At 35.7% G+C, this 25,812-nt stretch overlaps 1 protein-coding gene across 1 annotated transcript in view; it reads right to left on the minus strand.

Moving 5' to 3' along the window:
• Positions 1–8,684: 8,684 nt before the first annotated feature.
• LOC110450844 (glutathione synthetase-like) overlaps positions 8,685–25,812 on the minus strand; it is a 30,729-nt gene continuing 13,601 nt past the window's right edge. The window contains exons 2-13 of the mRNA XM_021498616.1: positions 22,611–22,748; positions 20,822–21,008; positions 18,957–19,032; positions 17,776–17,969; positions 16,773–16,815; positions 16,031–16,104; positions 14,822–14,989; positions 13,850–13,919; positions 13,380–13,571; positions 12,585–12,666; positions 11,497–11,686; positions 8,685–9,215 (exon numbers count right to left, since the gene is read on the minus strand). Coding sequence (XP_021354291.1) covers positions 9,089–9,215; positions 11,497–11,686; positions 12,585–12,666; positions 13,380–13,571; positions 13,850–13,919; positions 14,822–14,989; positions 16,031–16,104; positions 16,773–16,815; positions 17,776–17,969; positions 18,957–19,032; positions 20,822–21,008; positions 22,611–22,698 — 1,491 coding nt within the window. The 5' untranslated portion in view covers positions 22,699–22,748 and the 3' untranslated portion in view covers positions 8,685–9,088. The remainder of the gene's footprint in view (positions 9,216–11,496; positions 11,687–12,584; positions 12,667–13,379; positions 13,572–13,849; positions 13,920–14,821; positions 14,990–16,030; positions 16,105–16,772; positions 16,816–17,775; positions 17,970–18,956; positions 19,033–20,821; positions 21,009–22,610; positions 22,749–25,812) is intronic.

Below are 25,812 nucleotides of genomic sequence, written 5' to 3' on the forward strand. Positions count from 1 at the left end.
TTTAACCGCCCGATGGCTACTTTTTTAACTACAAAAAAAGAAACAGTACTATATAAGTGACTGATCAGGGACGTATACGTCTCTAGTCAGATAAGCCCGAGTTTCCTCTGACCTAACATCAGACTTAGACATTTTGACATATAGATGTCTGTCTGGTTAGTCTGATGTAAAGGCCAGAGGAAACTCGGGCTGACAGCAAACGATAGCTGAATCATTTACGTAATATAAGATCCAGTACAGGCGGTGTACGGCGTGGGGTCTGCCTTAACTGAAATTAAGATGCCAAGGGACGAAATTTGAAATACCGATGGGGATGGTGCACCCCCGCTGAGGTATTTGGCCACCCCTGATAGCGGTCATGGTCATCGTAACTAACACACCGATCTTTTCTGTTACATATCCAGGTAAATAACTCGACACGTTAGCATTTGCATTGTGATCTTTATGAAAATTTAAAAAAAAATTTTTACAAGCATTTAAAACATAGATTATGATTTGAAAATAAAATAAAATCTTGCTTAGAGAAAAAAAAAAAGAGTTCAAAAATATGAAAATATTAAATAAATTCAGTGTTAAAATGTATTTGTTCTTTTGAAATGCGAAATGAACACTTAATTCTCTCATACAACCTTTCGATTTCACCTGTTGAAACACGAGTCAGTAGCATAAAGCAGAGACGTATATAACACAGAGATATATACGTCTCTGCATAAAGTTACCATACAAAAGGCCGTGTTATTTACTGGGCATGTTTTTGTCAATTATAAGATATTGAGGATATGTTTTGTTTCCTATCAAAATATCTTTTTTTATGCAGAATTAAGAAAGGTAAAATAAAATTTTATGTTAGAAAAGTATTTAAAAAGAAACGTTGCCGTAATTCGTCAGATACTGTCGTTGTATAGGAAGTTGAATTCATTGGAGATAAGGAGGCGTTGACATCGATACCGCCAAATCCAACCCCCACAAACTTTTGGATTATTTACAAACCAACTGTAGCCGCGTCCCTGTGACTGAACTTTACCTTCGAAATAACAATAGCCGCAGGTAACAGGGGTTATCCCACGTTTAATAAATATTAAACTATATGTATCTGTATCTGTTTAACCACGGACTTAAAATCTAATTCTGTGGTTTTATGTATATTTTATTGTATATATTAATATTGTATGTACTCCAAACCGATTGGAGAGATTTGTCGTCGCCATAGCCTTCGCTATCATTGTTATGCTGATGACACACAAATTTATATGGTTATAAAACCACAGGACAGTTGGAATACAGTCTCAGAAAGTCTGGAAGCTTGTCTGACCGATATCAGTATCTGGATGAACGCCAACATGCTTAAACTTAATCAGGAAAAGACGGAACTAATCGTCTTTTCCCCAAAGTGTCAGCAAACAATGGCTCTCCAGCTCAAGGATGGTGCCAGAACTATTGAGACTGTTCCAGCTGTTAAAACCCTAGGGGTATACTTTGACAGTTCTCTGAACATGGAAAAACAAGTGAACGCTATTGTCAAATCCTTTTACTACCAGATCAGGAACATCGGCTGTATTCGGCAGTTTCTAACTGCAGATGCATGCAAGAGTTTCGTGCATTCACTTGTTACCTCTCGGTTGAATTGTGGTAACGCCCTGCTCTGTGGTATATCTGACAAACTAACTAGTCGTCTGCAGAGGGTTCAGAACACTGCAGCACGGCTAATTACTCGTACTCGAAAGAGAGAGCACATCACACCTGCGCTTTATTCGTTGCACTGGTTACCTGTACGACACAGATCGCAGTACAAAATTCTGGTATACACATACAAGGCACTGAATGGAACAGCTCCTCAGTACCTACAGGAACTTGTTATTCTGTATCAGCCGTCAAGATCACTGCGGTCGGAGTCAGAATCTTTGTTGTGTGTCCCAAAATCTCGTACTGTGACCTACGGAAACAGATGCTTTGGGAGGGTTTCGGCTACGTTGTGGAATAGCTTACCATCTGCTATTAGAAAGTCGAATACCCTGGCCAAGTTCAAGAGGGATATAAAGACTCACCTCTTCGCGTCTGCATTTTAAAATCTTTGCAAAGACGTCATGTAGATACCACCCTTTTATTTGTTCAATTATGTGCACATTGTTTGTTAAATATATGAAAGTGATTGCAAGCCTTTGTTGTTTGTTTTCACAATTATAACCATTACTATTATCCATATGTTGTAAAGCGCCTTAGAGTAATTTTACAAATTATATAGGGCGCTATATAAATGCTGTTTATTATTTATTATTATTATATGTATGCGGAAGGTGAGACTCTAATAAACTATGTGTATCTGTATCTGTATCTAAACAAACTTGTGTCTAATGCTGACAGCAAGAGGCCCAATGCACACCTTTATACCAGTGTCTGACATGAAAGGGATGTCAGCAGGTTGGCTAAGGGGTACCTGATTTCAGTTCAGTTCAGTTTCTTTATTTCCGAGAGCTATCCGACTCATAGGTTAAATGTCAAACAATTACATCATGGTGATGTTAGCACGTAGATTATATTCTATTTCAAACCAATGTTTTTAGACATTGCCAGAGTGTGTTTCATTATATGCAAACCACAATAAGTACAACTGAATCACGCAAGAGAAAAGAAACAAGGAACTTTCGATATCTTGACTTATAAGGTGGTACAATGATAAATTACTCTTATTTGTGAGATTTGAACACGCTGATCCGTCTGATGACTGACACATCATTTGCCTCCTTGATACTAGCTCCTTATTATTTAAACTGTACAAGATTTGAACACGCTGATCTGTCTGATGATTGACACATCATTTGCCTCCTTGATACTAGCTCCTTATCATTTAAACTGTACAAGTCGTCCTTCATGTTTATGTAGCACTTTCTTATACTGTACATATAAGTCTTACGAACAACAGTCAGTAGCGATGGAAAAGATACAAAAAGGCATGGGTTAACAGTATCGAGGCGATCGCCGCTGAGACAAAGGTTTGCTTTTCAGAAACGGAAGCTATCACGGCATTCGTACTTTTTTTAGCCTAAAGTATTTTCACAGAATAATATAGCAGACTATTCAGTCCTCTGTACGGTGCTATACATATTTTACTTTTTGAAACGGCAAATGAAAAATGAAATAATGAATTACTGTTTCCGTACTTTTAGTTACATTTTTTTCCGGGGAAAACAGGGTTAACAAGGAATCACGACTTTATGAGCATATATTTTGTCAACGGAATCTAGCGCGCTCCTTCTTTTGTCGAATATAGCGTATCCCAAAAATAAGTGGTTCGACGCACAGCAAGATAGATAATTTTTTTTTTTTTTTTTTTTTTTTTTTTTTTTTTTTTTTTNTTTCTTGTTCAATTTAACAAGCAATGTACCTAAATTAAATTCGTGTTCAATAGAGCAGTTGTTTTTAGTAATATCAATTGTGTTTCTATTGTGGTATGGATTGTTTGCATTTCATTTTCTGACGAAATAAAATAATATCTTTGTCTAGAGTGGAGTCACTTTGTTCTTTGGACAATTTAATGTGATTAGATGGTATCTAAAACTATATGTTTTTCTTATTTTTTCTACATTATAATATATATTGAAAGAGTGCAGAGTTATCGAGGCAAAAAGAATGTAGTTGATCAATAAAGCTATTGGTGTGTTAAGGTTTATGAACCGAGGGAAAAATATGTGGTGTTTTTTTTCATCGAAAAACTACTTCGTACTGAATAGACTCTTGTGAAATTGTAGTTCTTGAAAAAATAGTTAAATTTTAATTTGAGATAAAATGATCTTGACCTCCATATCTGAAAACATATCAAAGTGCACATTTTGTTACGCAACAAAATCATATTAGATGATAAAACAGTACCTATTTACAACAAGATCACGATATTTTTTTTATAGAAAATCGTTTGATTAAACACAGCATAGTGTGACTGTCGTTTTGGTTTGATTTCGTTATTTTGGTAATGTTATATTTTAACATTTCATTTTGGTAAGAACTGGATCATTCCGTACTATACCGATAGGGATAACCGGCAAGGGTGCGCGTAATGAGCAACTTAATCATTTCAATCGGCCTGACAAAAGAAAACTTCGGTCCAAATGATTCCAATCAAGGAAAATCATATATTGCAGTTTATAGATTTGTCCACAATTCGGATAAGTTTTGCTTTCAAATTCAAATATAAATAAAAAAAAATTACTGATACCAAAAGTGATGAGTTAACTAAATCCCTGATATATCTACCGTTACGTATATCCTAACGAAAGTCAATAATCCAACAGCTCCACAAACAGGCCTGGCATGTTAAGCTGTTTGAAAGTGGAAGGGGATGCACCATTGTGGAGATTGGGTGTCTAAAATGTACAATCCCTCCACGTTATGAATACCTTGTGTCGTTTTACGACTCTAGACGACCTCCACGTTCCCTCCATGCGGTTCAATGGCGGATTAGCGGTGTAGTGTGGAGTCACGTTCCACCGTAGATTGCTGGTGGGGGACTGAACGTGGAGTCACGGTGGCGGGCAAAAAAAACACCACCGCGAAACGTGGTGATCGTATGCCTCCACGCGGTGTGTAGCGTACAAGTGGCTGAAGGAACATCTTTAGAAAGCCACACAGTGCAAGATAGGACCGACATGTTTTTGAAAGCCATACAGTGCCAGATAGGACTGACATCGTTAAGAAAGCCACACAGTGCAAGATAGGACTGACATGTTTGGAAAGCCATACAGTGCAAGATAGGACTGACATGTTTGGAAAGCCATACAGTGCAAGTTAGGACTGACATGTTTTAAAGCGATACAGTGCAAGATAGGGCTGACATCGTTTAGAAAGCCATACAGTGCAAGATAGGACTGACATGTTTGGAAAGCCATACAGTGCAAGATAGGACTGACATGTTTGGAAAGCCATACAGTGCAAGATAGGACTGACATGTTTAAGAGGGCCATACAGTGCAAGATAGGACTGACATGTGTAGAAAGCGATACAGTGAAAGATAGGACTGACATGTTTTAGAAAGCCATACAGTGCAAGGTAGGAATGACATGTTTAGAAAGCGATACAGTACAAGATAGGAATGAGATGTTCAGAAAGTCATACGGTGCAAGATAGGAATGACATGTTTTAGAAAGCCATCCAGTACAAGATATGACTGACATGTTTTAGAAAGCCATCCAGTACAAGATAGGAATGACATGTTTAGAAATCCATAAAGTACAAGCAAACAGTATCACGCCGCAAAAAAAGGATACCAAAAAGCAGCCATTGGCACAAAATATGAAACAGAAATAAAATTGAGCTTTAACATTTTTAAAATAATGTATAATTGTGAACCTCGGCCATGTTTTCTATACATTTTGTACTGCCAGAGTCATGCGCTGTCCCTCCATTGCTCTTCGCACGATTTACATGAAGTGCTTGTAAATATTCTCTTGTTAGCAACCGTTGGAAATTTGAAGTATTACAAAACAAAGGTTTAATTGGAACCTTTCCCTTTACGTTGTATTCCTCCATATGGTTTGCAAAACTTTAGATACAGAATTTCATTATTTTGACCTGAGGTACTACTGATGGTTCCTAAACAAACAAAAGTCGACAGTAGTTTCCTTTTCGCGTTGCGCCATATTAACATCAAAAGCGGAAATAAGGGAAGCTTATTTAATATTGAGAAAAAACAGAGGTAATCTTTTAAAACCTTGCTTGCAATGAGACAGGGGAACAAGTATATGTATATGGGAGTGGTAATACATGTATATAGTAAATAAAAAAATAAAAAACATTCGTTGAGTATGTTGACGAAGAACAGACTAGAGGATATTTTGACGTCGCCATAAATTGGTGTATTTGCACAAAATAATGGTTATAACTGTATGGTGATTATGGAGATTTACGATTCATTTATGCCAAATTTTGGTACTTTTTGATACCCCTAGTTACGTCGATGCTTCCTCGGTTCACTTGGATACGGTAGGTTACAAGTAGATTTTAAAATAATAAAATAGACTTGAAAGCAGTAATGTACATATACACATTGATTGGCCTAGAGTACTGCATTTAATCAACAGGAATCATCTATATATATTCTTCATTCAGGTCTTTTCTTTTGAAAAACAACTGTTAGTATGGCAGGAGTTATTTTCAGATTCAATACAAAGCCATATCATTTCATCCGACTGCACTGGAACACACATTATTTAAAAGGTATGTTATTAATAGGTATTGCATAGAGAAATTCCTCAGAACTATCTAGCCGATTTATACCCGAAGACAATGAATTGCATGATGTTCGGATGGCGCAGTGGAAAGCGCATTTGCCTTTCAGCAAGAACCGGGATTAGACTTCCCCTCCCATTTGCATCCGGGCTACAAAGAGTGACTTAAATCATGTAAGTATATGTTGGTTTTATAGTTTATGATGGTGTTATTTGGATGATCGAGACCTACCAGTCATTTACAGACATCAACACAGACGTTTGTTACTTACACCACAAAACAAGCATGACGAAAGCATATTATTGCATCTTGGACAAAAATCCAGAAATTATTAGTTTTAACATGTGCACTGTCACTCGACTTGGTAACCTCTGCTGTTCTTTCCAGGGTCACCATTGCATTTCGAAGTCCTGTTATGCTTCAAGCTAAACACTAAAGATTGCCACAGTAGTTTTTCATTCATACACTAGCCTCATCGTATTCATCAAGGATATCAAAATAGACACGTTGGTCTGGGAATCACCGCTGATCAGGTATTTCATTTGATTAGAGTGACGACAGTAAACAGTAATGGGATATCCAGGGTTCCAATACAGGCGTGGAGCTGTTGTGCATTGTTAAAGCTAATATGCATGTTAAATGAATCTAATTCGTCAGTTACGTTTTTGTATACATTTTTTTTCTTACAGAGAACGATAAAGTTGCACAAAGGCCCGTCGCTTTAAAACTTCAGCGACAGGCATCTTATAGTCCGAAATTGCCGAATGTGTTTGTAGGATGATGAGAGTTGCCTCCCTTCCGTCAGTTGAAAACTTAGCGGTACCGTCTCCGGTACTCAAAGGTGTTGCGAATTCTTCATGAACTTTTAAGTGTAATATTGTAGAAAGTCTATGACTGTGTACCTGGTATGTAATAAACTAAATGTATTCATAATTTTTATGCATAACCAAAATTCAACGAAATTTATCAAAATATTTTCCTAACACACCTAGTATCTGCCACTTGATAGTTTGAAACACAGAGTTGACAAGTCTTGGAATGAACAAATAAATAATAACAGATTTCAATCAAAAGATCATTACGCTCGTACCAACCGGAAAAGAAAAATGGGGTGGTCAGGTGACTTAGTAGCTAGCTTTTACAATGAACCAAGACGGCCAGGGTTCCATTCCCAGATCAAACGTGTAAGAGTATTTGCAATAGGTAATTTGCCTGACAACGTGAGATTTTCTCCAGGTACTCCGGTTATCTCCAATTAAGACCGCCTGCGCTACCATTAGAGCCAACAAGGGAATGATAAATACAAAAATAGGATAAAAAATTCACAGCTGTTGAGAAATAAATAAAATTTAATTATTAAACAGAAAAATATACAATATATATAACGTTAACAATTGTAGCAAAGAGGATCAGGAACTGTTGCACGGAAATAACATTAAGTAACATTCCGTTAGTAACACTTTGTTGCTACAGGACTAAACTATCTAAAAAATAATTTACCATAGACTTGATTCCGGCGTATGTAAGAGTATTTAGAGGAATATCTACTGAAAATGATAACATTTATTATCACATAATGTACTACTTTATCAGGTTAATATACCCATGTCATTTTTTTTTGCGTATTTACCCATGTAATATGACCTCTCAGCGTTGTGATTGGTTGTAAGCTTCAATTGTTTCAATTGTGACGTCACGCCAAGGACAAGTACATGACGTCACAGGCTTACGCACTGGAGTCAAAATGGCGGCTTTTTACATTTCAAGGTTGCATGAATATTGTCGTTTTACACGAATCTTGGTTTTGTGATAAAAAGGATCTTACACTCATATCATTTCATATGAAACTTATGAAACTCGTCACAAATTTTTATAAAACATAAAGGCGTTTTCTACAGGTGTTCGGGCCGCCACTAAAGGATAACTATAAAGTGTAGTCTCACTGAAATGTCAAAGCATGGACACAGCAGAAGACATACAAATGCAGACGACAACGTACGGGTGTGCAGGGGACCACGGATTAGTCACCCCATGCTATCATGCAGTGGAATAATCAAGTGTATGCTTTCTTCGAAATGCACATGCAGGTCTCCTCTTTGGGAAACATATTCGAATGTCTTGTGTAGATCTTAATAGCAGAGTTTAACTCTACGTTATATCGGTTATATTGTTAATAAGATTTATCCCTCATTTACAATAAAATAACAGAACAGAACTCAGCCGTGCTAACACCATCGTTATTGATACGTTATTATTGAACCCCGGAAAGATTTTGCGGACACTCATACACATTTTGCATACGCTTCACTGGTCAATTGTCTGATGAAGGTGACAGTGTACATATCGTACTAGTCATCGAAACGGCACATAGAAAATATTATTGGTTGTGTAAAAAGAACTTTTCATAATTCATACCTACCAACATGAAGAAAATGTTTAGAAAACTAATTGAAATCCGTGTGACAGAAAAATGAAATGAAAATTAACAAAAACCCCAAAACACTGATTCTCAAGGCTTTTCGCTGCGACACAGCTCTCCAGGAGAGTTATTTTATTTTCATATAGTCAATCTCCTCCTGAAGAGATGTCTAACAAAGAAAGGCATTTAATATCTATCTTAATGTTGTTATTAAGCTTTCGTGTGTGTGTATATATAAACCATCTACTATTCAAACTTCTTATGGCACACATCGTTCAAAGAATCCCCGAAAATCCGGTTGTCTCATTATCGAGCCAGTGTCTCAGGAGAGTTTTCATTTGGTCGAGGAAGAAGCGGTGGGTTTACATAGGTATTTCTTATTCCAGTCTCGTTTATTTTGGTTGGTTTTAATAAAGGAGACCAAGTGTCATTGTAATGTCTACAGAAATATCAGTCTATAAGGAATGGCGTGTCCATATATGATAGTCCCACCATTAGTCCTCCCTCGTCCGAGTTCACATTCTTAGTCCGTAACACGTGGCCAGTAACACTGTTATATATTTCTTTGTCCGCAGTGCTGTAACAGAGATGACAAGTACAATGAAACATGTCTAATCCGAACAACACTTGGTGAATTCAGCATCCTCAAAATTTCAAGGGTAATGCTCTATTATATTCTCTGCCACCCTGGAATGTGTCGTGACAATATCGAAGGCATACAGTAAGCTATTTATGAGCTAATTTATCATCCACTAGGTGGCACGTACTGAACTTTAGATTTCGTCATGACATATTGCAGGAATGCAAACAGCGAAAGCAAGCGTAACCTCTTTAATTTGGAGGATGTGAGTTAAGTGACATCCTCGATACTCTATGTGTTACGCTCACTTACGCTCTCTGCTCCCATGGTATATGTCGTGACAAAATCGAGGCTCAAGGTAAGCTATTAAATGGTTTCAGGTTAAAAAAACCCTGACCAATCAATCGTTAGGCTGGTATTTGTCCCTTGCAGATTACAGAGAATCGTCATCCAAGTCGGTTAAGTTTACCGCTACGCTAATGTACTATACTTCAGATGTACACCATCAGATACAATTTTGTTTAACTGTATCATCCACAAGGTGGCCCACATGTACTGAACTTGTGATTTCGTCGTGACATATTTCAGGGGTATAGATAACGTTAGCGAGCGAACCTTCGTAAGTATCGAGGGTGTCTCTTAATCCACACCCTTGATACTCCAGAGGTTAAGCTCAATTACGCTTTCTGCATCCGTTGAATATGGCAAAGCAACATTGAAGACGCGCGACTAGCTATTTGATTGGTATCAGGCAAAACAAAACCCGGACCAATCACAAGGCTGATACATGTCCTTTGAAAATAACAGAGGAACGTCACCCAACATAAAGCTAGTCAACTTTACCGTTACGCGACCGACATATTCGTTTGATGTACAACAAGGATACAACTTGTCTAATTGTAGCATCTACAAGGTGGCGCGTACTGAACTTAAGTTTTCGTCATGGCACATTGCAGGGGTGCAGAGAATGCAAGCAAGCGTAACCCCGGAATTTCGAGGATGTGAATTAAGAGATGTTTTGAACATCACATACTCATAAATATACGAGGTTAGGAAGATTGTCCATTGATATTTAGAAAGTCAATACAAAGCGAAAATTGTTAAACTAAACATGTAAGATGGGAAGCACTTTGTGTTCTTGCTGTTGACTACAACGGTACAATGTTTCTGTTAAAATTTGTTTAAAACAAATTGTATTTAATAATAATTAATAATAATAAATAATAATGTATATCACCATTTTCAAAGTGACTGATGTTTATTGAATGTTTCTGTGTGTCTGTTATAATATTTTTTTTAAATTATTATTTGTTTCGAAATAGCAGTTTACAAATCTAACCATGCCTTGTCGGACCACTTGTCTTGAGGGATTATTTACCGTGTCAGGAAAAATTGTATCACAATGAAGGTTTTTATTTTGCAGTACGTTTAGTGTCTCTACCTTGTCAGCTACTGAGCATAATCACTAGGAATATATAGAGGGAAAAGACTTATTTTAAAGAAATATTTCTATGCAAGAAGGCAAACATAGTAAATATGTTTTACTGCATCGTATGACCACTTCGTCCATTAAGGACCCAGTGTCATTCAGTGACATGCCTAGGGAATAGTAACCATTTCTGATGAATTTACTTATGCAAGACACACGATGTAGAACAAACGTATTTCATACAGGACCGCTTTACTGGTTCATGAACAACTGGGTTTTTTCTTTTTTAAAGACTTACTAGGAAGAGTATAAGTATGAGATAAATATGTTCAGTTTCATGTCAGCTATTGTTCGTGATTAAAATTTTAATTACATTATGGGTTAGTGGAGAAATATTTATCGCAAAATCACAATCAGCAACTGATACCTCCAACTGGAAATAGTCCATTGCTAGGATTTCACTTACATTTACATTTTACATAGCAGGTGTCGTCGATGACGTAGAAGACACCTATTGATTTACAGTTTTATTGACACACTGATATTCCATTTGTAATATCCGAATGCTATAAGTTTCTTTTTGTAATTTAGTATGTTATATGAAAGATAACTACTTTATTCAATGTTGTATTTTCAATATTGCCGTAGTCAATTTAATTAAAAACAATCACAGTAAGAATTTAAATACAATAGTAAATCATTATGTGTGTACGAACGACATGGAAACATAACCATTAGTATTATTCCCATAATCGTAAAACCTGTATTAAATACAATTTGTTTTAAGTTGCAGCTTTATTAAAAAATTGTGAACGTGTGAAATTACCGAGAATTGAAATATCCACTTACCCCATATAAACACCGAAGATACCAATTTCAGTGACCACAGTCTGGAGGCTGGCCTCTGATCCGGCTTTCAGAAGATAGCTTGTCTGAGGCCAAGGTAAGATCCTCTCCATCAAAATATATCTCGCCCGTTCCTCCAAATTCTTCATTTTTGACAGCAAACACTTAATGTCCTCCCCGTAAACGTTGTTACCTGTAGATAATTGACATTTCTTTCTTACTACTATGCGACCAAAATAGTTTGTGAATGCTACAAAACTACAGTATACATACATGTATCTAATCAGTCTGAAAAAGACCACAAATATACGTATGCCTATTATTAAGTGCGTCAGTTTTATTATTTATTTTTACTATTTATTCGTTTTATATTATTTTGTATCATATATTTATTGATGTATTTTATTTTTCTTTACTTAATAATTAAATAATTATAAATGTCTTCATTTATCTGTAAAATATTAGAAAATTACATATTTTTACGTGAACTTCTTTTCTTATTGTGTAATTCCTTTAAATATTTCTTTAGATTTTGAATTCAGAATTATTTTTATCAATACATGTTGAAAATCACTTGCTTTTCACGAATTCCAATCTTAGCGTGTGTTGTTCTTGCAGTATTTTCGTGATTTAACTCACTAAGCAAACAATGGCCGTGATGTGGAACAGTAAACATTTACTTTGTTTGGTTGGTTGCAAGTTTCGACTTCCAAAATGTTGAAATTGTTGCGTTCTTTATTAGTATTCCATGTGATTATGCCTTTTTATGTCAGATTAAACTTTCGCAAATGAATCATCCACTTGCGAATCAAAAGTGATCTTCAATGTATGTTAAGCTGTGTACTCTGATGGATATCTTAAAACCTGTTTTGAAATCAACAAGAAACCCATATATTTGGGGTTTGAGATGTAACTGCAAATAGCGAGGATGCAAGTATATCCCACAAGTTTTGTTTGAAATATAATACAGGACATTATCTCTGAATTTAAAGGCTTAGTCTAGATTTTAGGGATTCATCAATAATATAAAGCCTTGCAGAACATCAAGCCTTTCAATAATAAGGCGAAAACTTCTAAGCTACATGACCTACCTCCACCCTCCCTATTGGTTTTAAGGACGTATCTCTGAGGATCAGCAAATGCCTTCTCTATTGCGCCATCGCCATCTTCACCCTGCAAGGGTAAAACACAAGGGGAGAAATCCTCTAAATACTGAAAGTATCTTCAATAAGTCCACAATGTTGTTTTGTCTATAGAGACCATTTTAAATATTCTGACTAGTTTGAGATTTATTGTATAACCTCTATGATTACGTGTAGATCAAATGTGCATATAATGTCGGAAAGCTCAAATACATGGATATTGAGTTAAAATGTGCAAGAAACTTTCTTTTTAAATTAAAAAAAAGCAATAAAGTCTGTTATTAAAAAACTGTAAACTAATGTAAGAAGAGATTTGTGTATTGTTTTATAACATTTAGTCTGTGCAATCAAAAAAGGTGAAATACTTTCTTCAAACTAGTTTCTTCAAATACCTGTATACCTATATGCGGACATTTGTTTGATTATCAACAGACTGATAATACTATTTAGGTACTAATACACTTTATAAACTAATATTTTATCAATAGAGAACGTTCACTCTAATTAAAAATACTTTATTAAATCCAACAGATTTAAAGAGAATTAAGCAACCGGGAAAGCCTGTACAAGCCCTCTCTCCCTAGAGACACATTTCAAACAATAGCAGAACTTTGTCTCTATACCGTTCATACTTAAACTACCACACAATATCACCTAATTGTATTATGTAGAACAGAGTTTAAGAATGTAGAAATCATAAAAATTGAATACTTTTATTTTTATTTGAGCGAAAATAAACTTTACCAAGTCGATACTATATTGGTTTACGAAGGTCTCCCTGATGTCCCGTGCTATCCTATCGTCCTTAATAAACCTCTCCACGGCTCCAGGACGACAAAGCTCTTGCTGGATCTTCTTCGTCCCGGCTAAGTGGTACTGGATGGTTGGACACTTGATCGCTTTTGACCGCTCCATCATCAGGCGCGTGTCCCAATCCTGTCCAAAAGAGTTTAGACAAAAAGTGAAATTTAAATAAATAAATAAAAGGAATCCTCATGCTCTAGCTTTCGGTTTTTGGATCGACACCGACACTGGTGTTTGTTTTCGTATGCATTGTACACGCATATTATCGTGTTTTCGAAGACTTTATCCTTACTATAATAGAAAACATCGTATTGTATTGTATTTACCTAAATGTATTCTTTAGCTATCACGGTACACGCAATTCACTCTTTTTTGACATTGCATCCCCTTGATGCCCAATATCTACTTACCTTTTCTGATTTGTAATTCGCTGGAGAGTATCCTATACGGAAATACACGACGGCCACCTCACAATCATCTCTGGAACAACAGAAAAAGTCAAATGCAAAGACAGGACTTGAATTGTGAGAGGACGCATGAAAATGACAAGGTATCCAGAGACACGTGTTTAGCAAGGGCCTATACGACTAAATATGAAAAAGCAGGAGCCATATAAATAAAGACAAATAAAAAAAACATGAAAAGAGGTAGGGCCAGTTTTCAAAAAAATGTTTTTTGTATACACCTAAAACAGCACTTACATGGAGTCCTTCAAAAAATTGGGATCACATGACCTTAAAAGACGTATGAATAAACGGGGATTACAACAAAGAATGAGGTCATATAAAGTGCCAAAACAAGTGCTGTGAAAAGACTAATGTTCGTTGGTTTTTAATTTTGTTCATTTTGCTGGTTATCTTAATCTGAAGGAATTAGTTACAAGTTTGATATAAAGGGTTTTTTCATCATTTTAGGAGGTATTCCCTATCGACGAAATCATGTATCCACGAAAAAGTGTTTTGTCGGGAAACCACGAAATGTGTGCCCCATTACAATATCTGGTTTCACTGTACATAGACAGGTTTAAAGTAGCTGAAGTCTATAATGACATGTTTAAATGGGTAAAGAGAGGACCCAAAATTATATGTGCATAGACAGGGCATAAAAGACAGTGCCTGCAAAGTTGTGCGTTTAACTAGGCGTCTATACGTGTCCGGAAATAAGGCCTACCACGACATATGCACAGACAGGACATACAAAGTTATGCATATGTGCATATGCAAGGCCTCATACATAGACATGACATAAACAAGGACTACAAAGTCATTATATAAACAGGACACTGAAGTAAAACATGGAAAATGTTTTAAAATATCGTGTTAGTCATTGTATCTAGCGAATTACAGAGCTGTTAAACCTCTTTATGAAATACTTTGACTAACATGATCAATGCTTTGTCGCTTTTTCGGACATATCCTCGTTCATTCATTTCGTCAAATGTGACATATTTCACAGGAACAGATCTGTCAATCATAAACATTTCCAAGTCTAGTCGACGCTGGTCAAGCCTGTTCCGTTCTGGTTCTGACACCAAAAACAGCACACACGTTCTGGAATATGTATGAAAATAAAGTGTTATACTGCATTGAGCAGCAGATAGGGGTTTTTATGTTCCGTATAATGTTTCTCTATCTTTCTCCTCGCCAAGCAATATGTTTGTTATAATTGAAGGCACAACTGTATTTAAGGTCTCCTTGTTATGAGATTTTCAATTATTATTATAAGTCATGAATTATAATACATTTATTGCCAAGGTTGAAGGCAACACGCTATTTGTTTCTCCAAAATAAATTCATTTTTTTCACGAGGGCAGAGCACAACAAAGAATAATGTTTTCCTACTACAAGGGTAACACATAGTTCATTATGACGCAATAACACAAAAACATAAAAGTAAATGATCAGGTTGAAGCTCCATTGTTGTCGGCTTCCTCAGTCGGAAATCGGTTGTGGTTGCTCTTGACGATTTTTCAAGAGTGGCTTCGAACAAGGTAAATATGATCAGGGAAACTCAAGCGCATTCACTTTTTATAATATGGTATTAGTAATGCATCTGACCAAATAAATAATACTGTTCTTATACATGTTGACTTTAATATTAAATCATCAAAACGTTTCGTTACTTATACATGCTAGATAAATTCCAAATGAATATTCATGTATTATCATTATTATTATTATTCAGGCAAGTTTTGTTCTTTAGACAATGAGTATTACACATGAGCTAGTGTGGGTGTGGGTATGCATGTGTGTGAGAAGAAAACTAACAACATTCTATATATTTAATCATTGTGTATAGCTACCGGAAATAGAAGAAGACTGATATTGACATAGCCTGTTGTCTGATTCTTTTGTCAATACTGTACTAACATCTTCTTTAATGTATACAACTTATATGTTTGTATTATATATGTATTGTCAATAAAATACTTTTGATTTGAATTGAATTCACTTTTTATTATGTATTATTTATATATCTACTGCCATGGAGTACGCTGTTTGCACGTTTATAGTTTTAACTTTTTAAATGAGTTATCCTTGCAGCTTTTCCAAATATTTATTATTTTTCATTTTAACTTGTACTAATAACACCTCTTGATTCCGTAAGCCTTCCATCCTTCCACCAATCCTTGGGCCAGTCCATGAGCGGGATTGTTGTCGGGTACCTACAGCAAATAAGGTAATATCTTACCTATGGAATGCAATGACAATATAGTTGATTTAACGATTCTAAGCAAAAATGCAGAAAGAATGCGTTACATTATGACAATGATTAGGTCTGTTCTCTTTCTGTATTTTGCTTAGAACCGGTAAATCAACTTAATTGTCATTGTCTCGGGAGCACAAACACACACATACATTACACACATTGCGACACGTACTTAAATGACCCAAGCTGTTGATAGGACATTAAACAAAATAGAACCAAACCAAAAAGCTTTGGTCAGCCGTATGGTCTAGAATATATTCAAGAACTGGTGTTGATATATTTTAGGAACGAATTCGACCACTGTAATTGAAGTGACGTTTTACAAAATGTAATAATGTTTCTATCCTGAATTAACAATATAAATCAAACCAAAACACCTTAAAGAGGTTAACTAATATCCGAAGTGATTTCATGATCCCAGAACGATTGCCTGTGTGTTTTAGGATTGGCATTAGTGATATTCTGTCGAACAAATAACCCTGTCCCCGACGATATCTGTAAGGTCATATTTCATCGAACTCCTATTTTGTGACAAGAGACTTGCCAAAACGTCGTTTTAACCGAATGCCATATCAATGTCCAAACATTAATGACAATTATAAGGTTAAATGCAACATAACGTACCTGTGAATCATCAAACTGTTTTCCAGCCAGTGTTAGAGAATACCTGAGCAGAGAAACAAATACAACCCATGAAGATCTACACAAACAAGATGGACATATAACGTGAGGATGACTTTGATTTGAATTATTTCTTTTATTTTCCTTATCAGGGCCATATGTGAAAATTTAACCGAGAGAAGCAATACAGATACACATAACAAGGCCGAAGATAACGCAAAAATGTATTCTAATTTTAAATATCTTATATTTTCCTTAACAGTGTCATATGTTAAAAATAAGCTGAGATTAACTACAAATATATACATAACAAGGTGGAGAGATAACGCAATGATGTATATTATATTCTCCTTATCAGGGCCGGTATTTAGATGTTTGAATATGTTTTTTCTACTAGGCTTTAAAGATAGAATGGATAATGATCAGGACACAACTCTGACTTGGATAAACGTTTTTTGGATTGACACATCTCAAATCCTTAAAACAATTATTAAAACAATCGTTTAACGTGTACATATTCTGCAAATCAATATCTTTCGATCGATTTCACAGTTATTCTCGTTCTCAGCATGTTGTGTAGACATTCTGTGTACGTGAATATGACGTAATAAATAAGTGTAAGAAGAAATCATTGTCATGGTTATATCAAAACTGCATTCTGCTGTTTCGTCCTTACAGGACTTATCGGTGAATTCACGTACCGAAAAGTTGAGATCCAAATAGCTCAAAACTACAGTCGAACAGAAGGGGAGGTATGTTAAACCCCTTAATTATATGAATTATAAAAATTACAGTGGTACTGGTTAACGTTTTCAAATTAATAATATCGAGGAAAGTGTGTAAATCAATAACCGTGCTATAACTCAAATAAAGTGATTGTTGCCATTAAAGTTTAAAGCACAGTCTACAACATGGTACTGTCTATTGAAGGAATCACTAACGAATATCAAAAACTTTGATAGATCAAACATTGTCGTCCGTTACAAAACAAAGTTTTGTTACATACCGATGTACATTGTGCATGTGTGATACAAGACCAGCAGCACCAGATGCTATTGTGTTGAATTCAATCTGCTTCATCTGTAAACTGTCTGGTACCGTGGCTGAGGCCGTAGGGTCAACATAGGTCAAAGAGTCAACGGGGGTCTCTTGTTTAACATCCATCATATAATCATTTCGGAACAATCCAAGACTAATAGGCTGGGAAAAGAAAGAAAAAGCTTTAATTACCTACTATATGTAGATATAGCTGATGGCTTTGGTTTTTGGGCTTTCCGATTTGCCGCGACGACGAAACAAAGAGCTTTGTTTTATTTCTTATCGGCGCTTTGTCGCCTTTTCACCGTTCGTGGAAAAGCAAAAAGGTGTCATTTCATTTTAAATGAACAAATCGCTGTTTAAGAGAATAAAACGTCGCTTTTTCGCTTCGTCACCGCGACAAAACAAACAGGCAAAAATCATAAGTTGCCCTATTCAGCTTCTAGACATAAACCCCCAAAATACCCCATAGCAGCATTAAACTTATTCCCAATGCTAAAATACTGACATAGAGAGGAGCTGTTTGCATCACCTTGGCGTACACCGATTAATATGTCGAATCTTTCAGAGGCAATAGCGGCCATGTTTGTTCGGGTGATATTTCATAGGCGTCTGCTCAGTAGTTTCTGAGAAAAAGTCCAAAAATAATAACAAAAAGAAATGCGTGGTAATATTATAAAGAAGGAAAGAAGCAACAAATGAAGTCATCCACTAAGTTTGGGGGACTTAAGTAGCCTGAATGACGTCATATGAATATATAGATAAAAAGTATAATGGTTATTGCTGTAATCGTGTGAACATTCCGGGATGGTAGACATTAATTGGGACGCAGCCAGAGCATTCTGTATGAACACGAATTTCGTATGGCGTGTTACAAACACATTTCTAACGATACTAATTTGATCTTTTCAGTCAGTCACTTCAAAATTCTAAATATTATCGTACATGTACTTGTTGTCGACAAAGAAAGGCGATATTTCGAGATATCAACTCGAAGTTTGGACTTTTTTGTAAAATGAAAAAATACAGAAAAAGAAAAAAAGTTCACGTGACCGTTTAAGATCTTCCATCACACTAAAATATACTGTGATTCGCTGTTGATTCAAGCATAATAAAAAATGTATATCTTTTGAGTCTATGACAACTCACCTGGGTAGCACCTTCTTCGGTTACCACTTGTAAAATGTCCCACAATCGCTTGTTGAAGTCATCGACCTTTAAAACACTAACATGTTATGATGAAATTAAAACACGGATACTATATTACTCTAGCACATAAATGACAGGAATAATGAATGCACGAATATGTGATGCATTCATTATCATTTTTTTCAGTTAGCGGTGAGAGAGTTTTATTACCCATGAATCAAAAACCTAGCCGAGTTCTCAGAAACGTCTGTAAACCGTTTGGCGGAAGAAAAATGATAACAATAAAATAGCGTAATAATAAATAAGATAAACGTAGCATTATCAACAAGTCCCCACTTCGTTTGGAGGATTAAACTTACTGGAAGGCGTCACATGAACATCCAGATATATATCAGCCAATAATCTATCTGATAAGTATCTAGGAAGCAGGTTCTGAGAAAATGTCCGGAAACCATTTGGCGGTTTACTTTTTCATTTCGCAATGGAAGATTATTTCCCATGCGTTAAGAACTTCAAATTTAGCTTGAAAGAAATGTATCTATTACATAATTATTCAAACATAGGGCAAAACATTTCTATTTATTTGTTGGCTTCATTATTGTAAATTCTTTTTTGATACTTATCAACCTGAAGAAAATGGAAGATTATATACCTGTTGCATGAAAAGTTCTTTTGTACACAACCAATAAAATTTTCTATATTTTCAAAAGTGTAAAATGTGTAAGAGTTGTCCACTAAATCGATGTCGATTTCGGCTACGCTGTAAGCGTATGTACAATAGTGGTTACATATGTATCGGTTTAGAACTGGCCCACTGCGCGTATCCAAATGGCTTCCTTTATCTGCCGCTTGAACAGATCGCACTCTCTGTCCAAAACTTTGAAGTTATCCCAGTCAGTCACATTATTTTTCTGTGTGGCATGATCTTTGATTGCTGATTTATTTAACTGGGACTCCGACTGCTTCCTTTCTGATCTGGTGAAGTTCCTACCTTCTTGGGTTTCTGTATCTGTCCAGTTTTCACCAAGGCGGACCCCAAAACTCCTGCAAGTCTCTCCAATATACGACGCATCGCAGTTTTTGCATCCGATTATGTATACGCATTCTGCGACGTTTTATGCGACGTTTTATCCTTAGGGTGTACTAGGATATTGCGAAGTCATGTTCTGACTGACGACTTGGCTGACCAGGGAGTCAGTCCTCCGTCAGCTGTTTGTTAGAAAACTAAAACATAAATGCAGACTTGCTCCCTCAGCAGTTTCTGGAGTTACGACTTACTCCTGTGTCAGTTACTGTAACATCACTACGAACATGACCGAACCATTCAGGTGACAGACGAGTGTAGCTTGTACCGACCTGAGCTTTCCGAGTTGTTATCAAGACAAAAGATCAGAAAATATTAAAAAAGTATTAACTCTTTGACTTTCGGAAATAGCAGTAGGAATCATTTAAAAGTGTATATGCGTTTTGTTTTAAATAAAACAGCTTAAGCTATGAATTTTGAAATGTGTTCAGTTTAAGTTCCTATCAACCAGGCCTATCTCCCTTTCATTCGTATAATTGTACTTGATAATATAGAGATAATAATTTGACTTTATATTTTACCACTTACTGTGTAATCAGGTCAATGGAAGCTGTCATAAACAGGAAATATATCCTTATTAGAAATTGGAACTTTGAAAAGAAAGTATCCAATCCGTCTTTCATGTTACGATTTCGTCATCAATATGGCGCTTACTCCTTGGTGATGAAACATTGTTTTAATGAGATCAGAAGAACAGGAAAAAAAAAATAGTGGTCCATTTTAACATGTGTTCATATTGATTGTCAACGAATTGATTCAGGACAAATAAAAATATACTCACTTGCACAAACATTTTTGTAAGAATTCCATGTCTTGTGCCACCATGTGCATCAGTTTGTTGAAATGTGGTTGTATGGCCTTCACCTTGGTTAGAGCATCTCGTGGTACCAGCATCGGAAAAAGAGTTAACGGAGCATAGTGGGCTCTCTCTGAATGGCCTGGTGATTCTGCTGTTCGTATAAGTACACCTGTCAGCGTTACACAAGAAGACATCTCATTTTAATTATTTAATGATTATTCATGATAGACATTATTTATGATAGACAAGGATATTCTATATCTTTGAATTATACAGGACACAATCAACATAATTTTAAAATTGGTATTGCTGGATTATAAAAACAAGACAATTGGATAAACGTACCTTTTTTCAAAAGAACTGTGCATGGATATTGTTCGAATATATCTATTTCAACTTTGCTAAAGGTTTCAAGTTCTACTCAAGATGTGTAAAACGTAACTGGTATTAAACGGATCTGAAAATAGAGTTTAAACCAATCTATATGATGTTTATTTGTGGATAAAACTATTACCGGTCAACTTCCAACTCTTTCAAAAAGACACCCACGGAACCTGTAGCTCATCTCGTTACCGGCAATTGAACACACTGTTCGTTGATACAACATGTAATATCTATTATTCACGGATGTTCTATATTGAAACAATGTTAACATGTAGCAATGATACACAGGGAACGCTGCAAACACTTTTTTTCAATCAAACAAATTTGGTTCCATTGACAATAAAGTTTTGGGAAATGTTGATAAACACCACTTATCCGCAGTTACTGTTTTAACCTTACTGTGCATTACCAAACTGTCATATCTTCAATTTATTTAAGGATCCCATACTACAAAAAAATCAACAACAGCCTTCAAAGTGTAAAAGTACAATAGGCCCAGACCAGGACTCGAACCCACAGCCTAAGATCGCTTTGCTGTCGCATTTATCATTGATTCAGTATATTCCACTGAAATGACCAGCGGAAATAAAATTCTACTTTTTCTTATCCTATTTCTTCTGAGTCATTTTCTCGGTCTGAGGTCATGATAATACTTATTTTGACCTAAAGTTACATGGCGGATTTCGGCGATTAAGCAGACGACGCTTACCCTTCCGGACCACCTGGTCTTATCCTCCTTATACTTGTTACATTTGATCACATTTTGGCCTGGTTATAGCAATTATGAGATCGAAAAATGATTTTGCTGACACTTCGGTATTCTCAAATTTTCTGAACTACAATTGCCAACAAAGTTTTACCAGATTGTTTAAATCTTATTAATTATTTATCAAAACGACAAATATACTGATTTTTTTTCAATATACACAGTAAATTCCACTTTTACAAAAGTCGGATAGCGCAACGGATGGCACGACAGCCTTTTACCACGGCCGGGGTTTGACTGGCAACCGGACACAAAATAGTATGGGTCACCTGTCCGACGACGTAGGTGTTCTCCTCGTATTTCCCTCTCCCCATCCCAACCTAAACTAAAACTGCGGGACAAAAAAAAAGATGAAATAACGAAAAGATTATCAACATTATTGTTCTCAATGTGAAAATAAAGCGTGGTTAGAACAGGATTTGAACCTTAGACCTCAAATTGTATTCAATGGCTCTAACCGACTGACCTACCTAGTCAACGGCAGTGTTGTGATCCAACTGTGCTACAGTTATATCCAACATAAGGTTACTGTATATGGGGAAAACGACGCGCCTTGACACAAGGTCATAAGATCATTTCAAACGTCTGGCAAATGACTTAATGAAGTTGTGTTATACAAACCATGTAACATGGCATACTCCTTTGTTTTCTTGATGATTTCTTGGATCTTCCTTTCGTCTAGAGAAATGGAATCTAGCACTGTAGCCATTTTGTTAGGTTCACGAAGGACGTGTCAATTCATATCAGCAAATCTGGTGTCTGTGTAAAGAAAATAATGCATGTACATCAAAATACAAGACATTAGACAAGACCAATACCAATTAACAAATCTTTTTTTTAAAGCAACTGCTGGTAATATTCCGTATAATTGATTTGTTGCTATCCAAGAGAATATTGTTATCAGAAAATGTTTAAGGAACGCCTACGCCTAACATTTTACCCCAATTCAAAGTTAAGGATTCAAAACAGCAATGCACATTACATGCGCTATAACAGTGTGAAATAGAGAGATATCTCTTTGGAATAGACCAAGTAGTGACTTATATCTAGACCATCAACGGCAAGTAGTGACTTATATCTAGATCATCAAAGGCGGGATTTATCTTTAAAATAAGTTGTTTACCGGGCTCTACGTTACGGCAATGCTCACATTTTTATACCGCACTACAGGTAATCCAACAGGTATGTAGGATGGTTTGTTATTTGTTTGAGGTTCAACGTCCTCGCAACGCCGGGGTCATATTAGAACGGGTGCCCAGGGAATTTCTGCCCGAAATCGAAAGTAGATGGGAAAGAAAAAGACAGGAAAAGAGAAATATCCCAGATGTTGCAATGGGCGCAGCAGGTCAATTTATTTAATTGATTTTTATCCGTTCATCCTTCCATCCATTCATATTTAAATTTTCTGTGATATATTTGACAAAGAAAGGGCAATTGAAGATAGCGCAAAGTTAATGAACGCCATAGATGTGCCAGATCAAATATTTCTTTGTTTTTGCAATGCAATATCCTATTATTGTTATAAAAAAAGTTATTAATTTTGTTTGTTTGATTGCTTTGTTTGGGGTTTAACGTCCTTGCAACACCAAGGGTTATGTGAGGGCGGATGCCTAGGGAAACACCACAGCAGATCAAGTTAGGCCCCTTCCAATAAGATCAGTGTAATTTTGACACGTTTTCTTATTACATGAATAAATATTTTCAACTGATCCATCCATGAGCAATGTCTATGCAATATGTAACCTATCAAGTCAGCCGTGCTATCATACAAATATATGTATATTACTGCTGTACCCTATATACATACACTATTAAAATAACTTGTATTCATCGGGCTATAATATTAACACACTACCCGAATTGCTTGCATTCTGTCCGTCAGTCCCAACTGTAGTTCATGGGAAAAAGTGTTATATCAAGATTACTTTTATTAAGCAAGCATTAACGATCTTAATAAAGTTATCTAGTATAAAATAGGGATAAAACAAATCAGGGCAATTAATGGAGGATACACGTACAGGAACGTCATGTAAGTGCCTGCGACAATCAATGTAATTTAATCTGCGCAAACATCATTATCAGATTGGATGAAAATCGTTGAAAAATATATGCATGACTAATAAACAATGCATTATATATTGAGTTTGATGATAGTGTTAGTAAATGTCTTAATTTGTAATGAAAAACATATAAAAATGTTCATGTGCGAAAGATTGAAATGAAATATCATATTATAAAAATATTTATGTGCGAAAGATGTTGAATTTATCATGATCGATGAAATATTTCAGATAATAATCACAATATGTGAACACCTATTTACCATTAAAAAAAAAGAAGAGTTCTAGTTGTAACTGTTACCGTTACGAAAATCCCTCAATCTGCCTATGTAGTCGCAATCGCGAAGGATGATTAAGAAAAAAGTTCAAAGTCCAAAATATGCTTGCATATATGAATTTGCTCGTATGAAATTTCATTAGAATCCGGATAATAGTTCGTGAGAAAAACCCTGAAACCCATTTTTTAGGGAAGAAAAAAATAAGAAGAAGAATCGCAGCAAATTAATCAGTGCCCACTTCGTTTGGGGGAGTTAACAAGACATTAAATAAAAAAAGTATTTCATTACCACGACATTCAGACTCCGAATCCGTTCATCACCTTCAATCTTCTTAATAATATTCCAATTTTAGTCTGTCAGCTGTACATTAAAGTGTCCTGTGACGTTATAACTAACACTAATGTGCCGTGTTATGGTGGCTACATCAGTAGTCAACCATACGTATATCGGTATACACTATTAACTGTAGAAGTTGCCACGCTTTAACGACTATAGATCTGGCTATCGAGGTGGAAACATTCGGTTAACATCGAGTATGATATAAAAAAATAATAGTCGCATATCGCAAATGTTCGTAGTCATTAATAGCCAATATCGATATACGTACACAATCATCACTGTCTATCGCTATGGCTTTCAAGTAAGTACCGTTTTCCCTTGCAAATAAAATTTGTAAATTTTCGAGGGACTCTGTCTTCTTCTCAAGACACAAATATGAACAACTACTTATCACAACATAAAACTCGGTCACTAAAACGGTTTAAATTTCTGTGTTTATGTTGCGATATGAAACTGTTCGTGTTTGCTCATGCATACGAAAGAGAAATTTCGTCGCCAGAGAACGAGCAATCCTTAGAAGATATAAAATGTGACTAGTTACAGTTTTTGAACAGTGCAGTTGTCACTGGCGTAAAAAAACTATTTTTCGTTACGATAGCTTGCACAGTTTGAAAATCACTCTGTGTTTGAAATCATTCTACCTTTATATAGTTAGTCAGCGTAGTTGCCTTTACATACTTCCCAGACACTTAAGTGAATTTATGTTTTATATTTGAAATTTATTTCGGTTTAAATAAAATACGTACTACGAATTATAAACGTTATCTCATATAGCCATACAAAAACCTTTTTAAATCTGATTTGAAAAATGCGCCGTACACAGACACATTTTTAACACATACAAATTAGTTTAACGAATTCAGATTACATTTTGTCTTATCGTTTTTATTTCAAACGCAATTATTTCTGTATGACTTTGAATGTTAAGGTTCAACAAGCCCCCTAAAAGATGACGTAGTCAACTAAAATTCCAATCCCCTGGTAAGTCATGTTCTAAGACCTCAATTACAAATCGGAACTCACATATGTTATTTGTATATATTGAACTTGTACATTGGCCATACAAAAAATACATAGCCAGGTTAACGTAGTCAAAAAAAGGCATTAAGGCTGATGTGTTTATAAAAATAATTCACCGGACTTATA

Source organism: Mizuhopecten yessoensis, unplaced genomic scaffold (assembly GCF_002113885.1).
Source record: "Mizuhopecten yessoensis strain PY_sf001 unplaced genomic scaffold, ASM211388v2 scaffold5519, whole genome shotgun sequence".
In the NCBI taxonomy this organism is placed as follows: domain Eukaryota; kingdom Metazoa; phylum Mollusca; class Bivalvia; order Pectinida; family Pectinidae; genus Mizuhopecten; species Mizuhopecten yessoensis.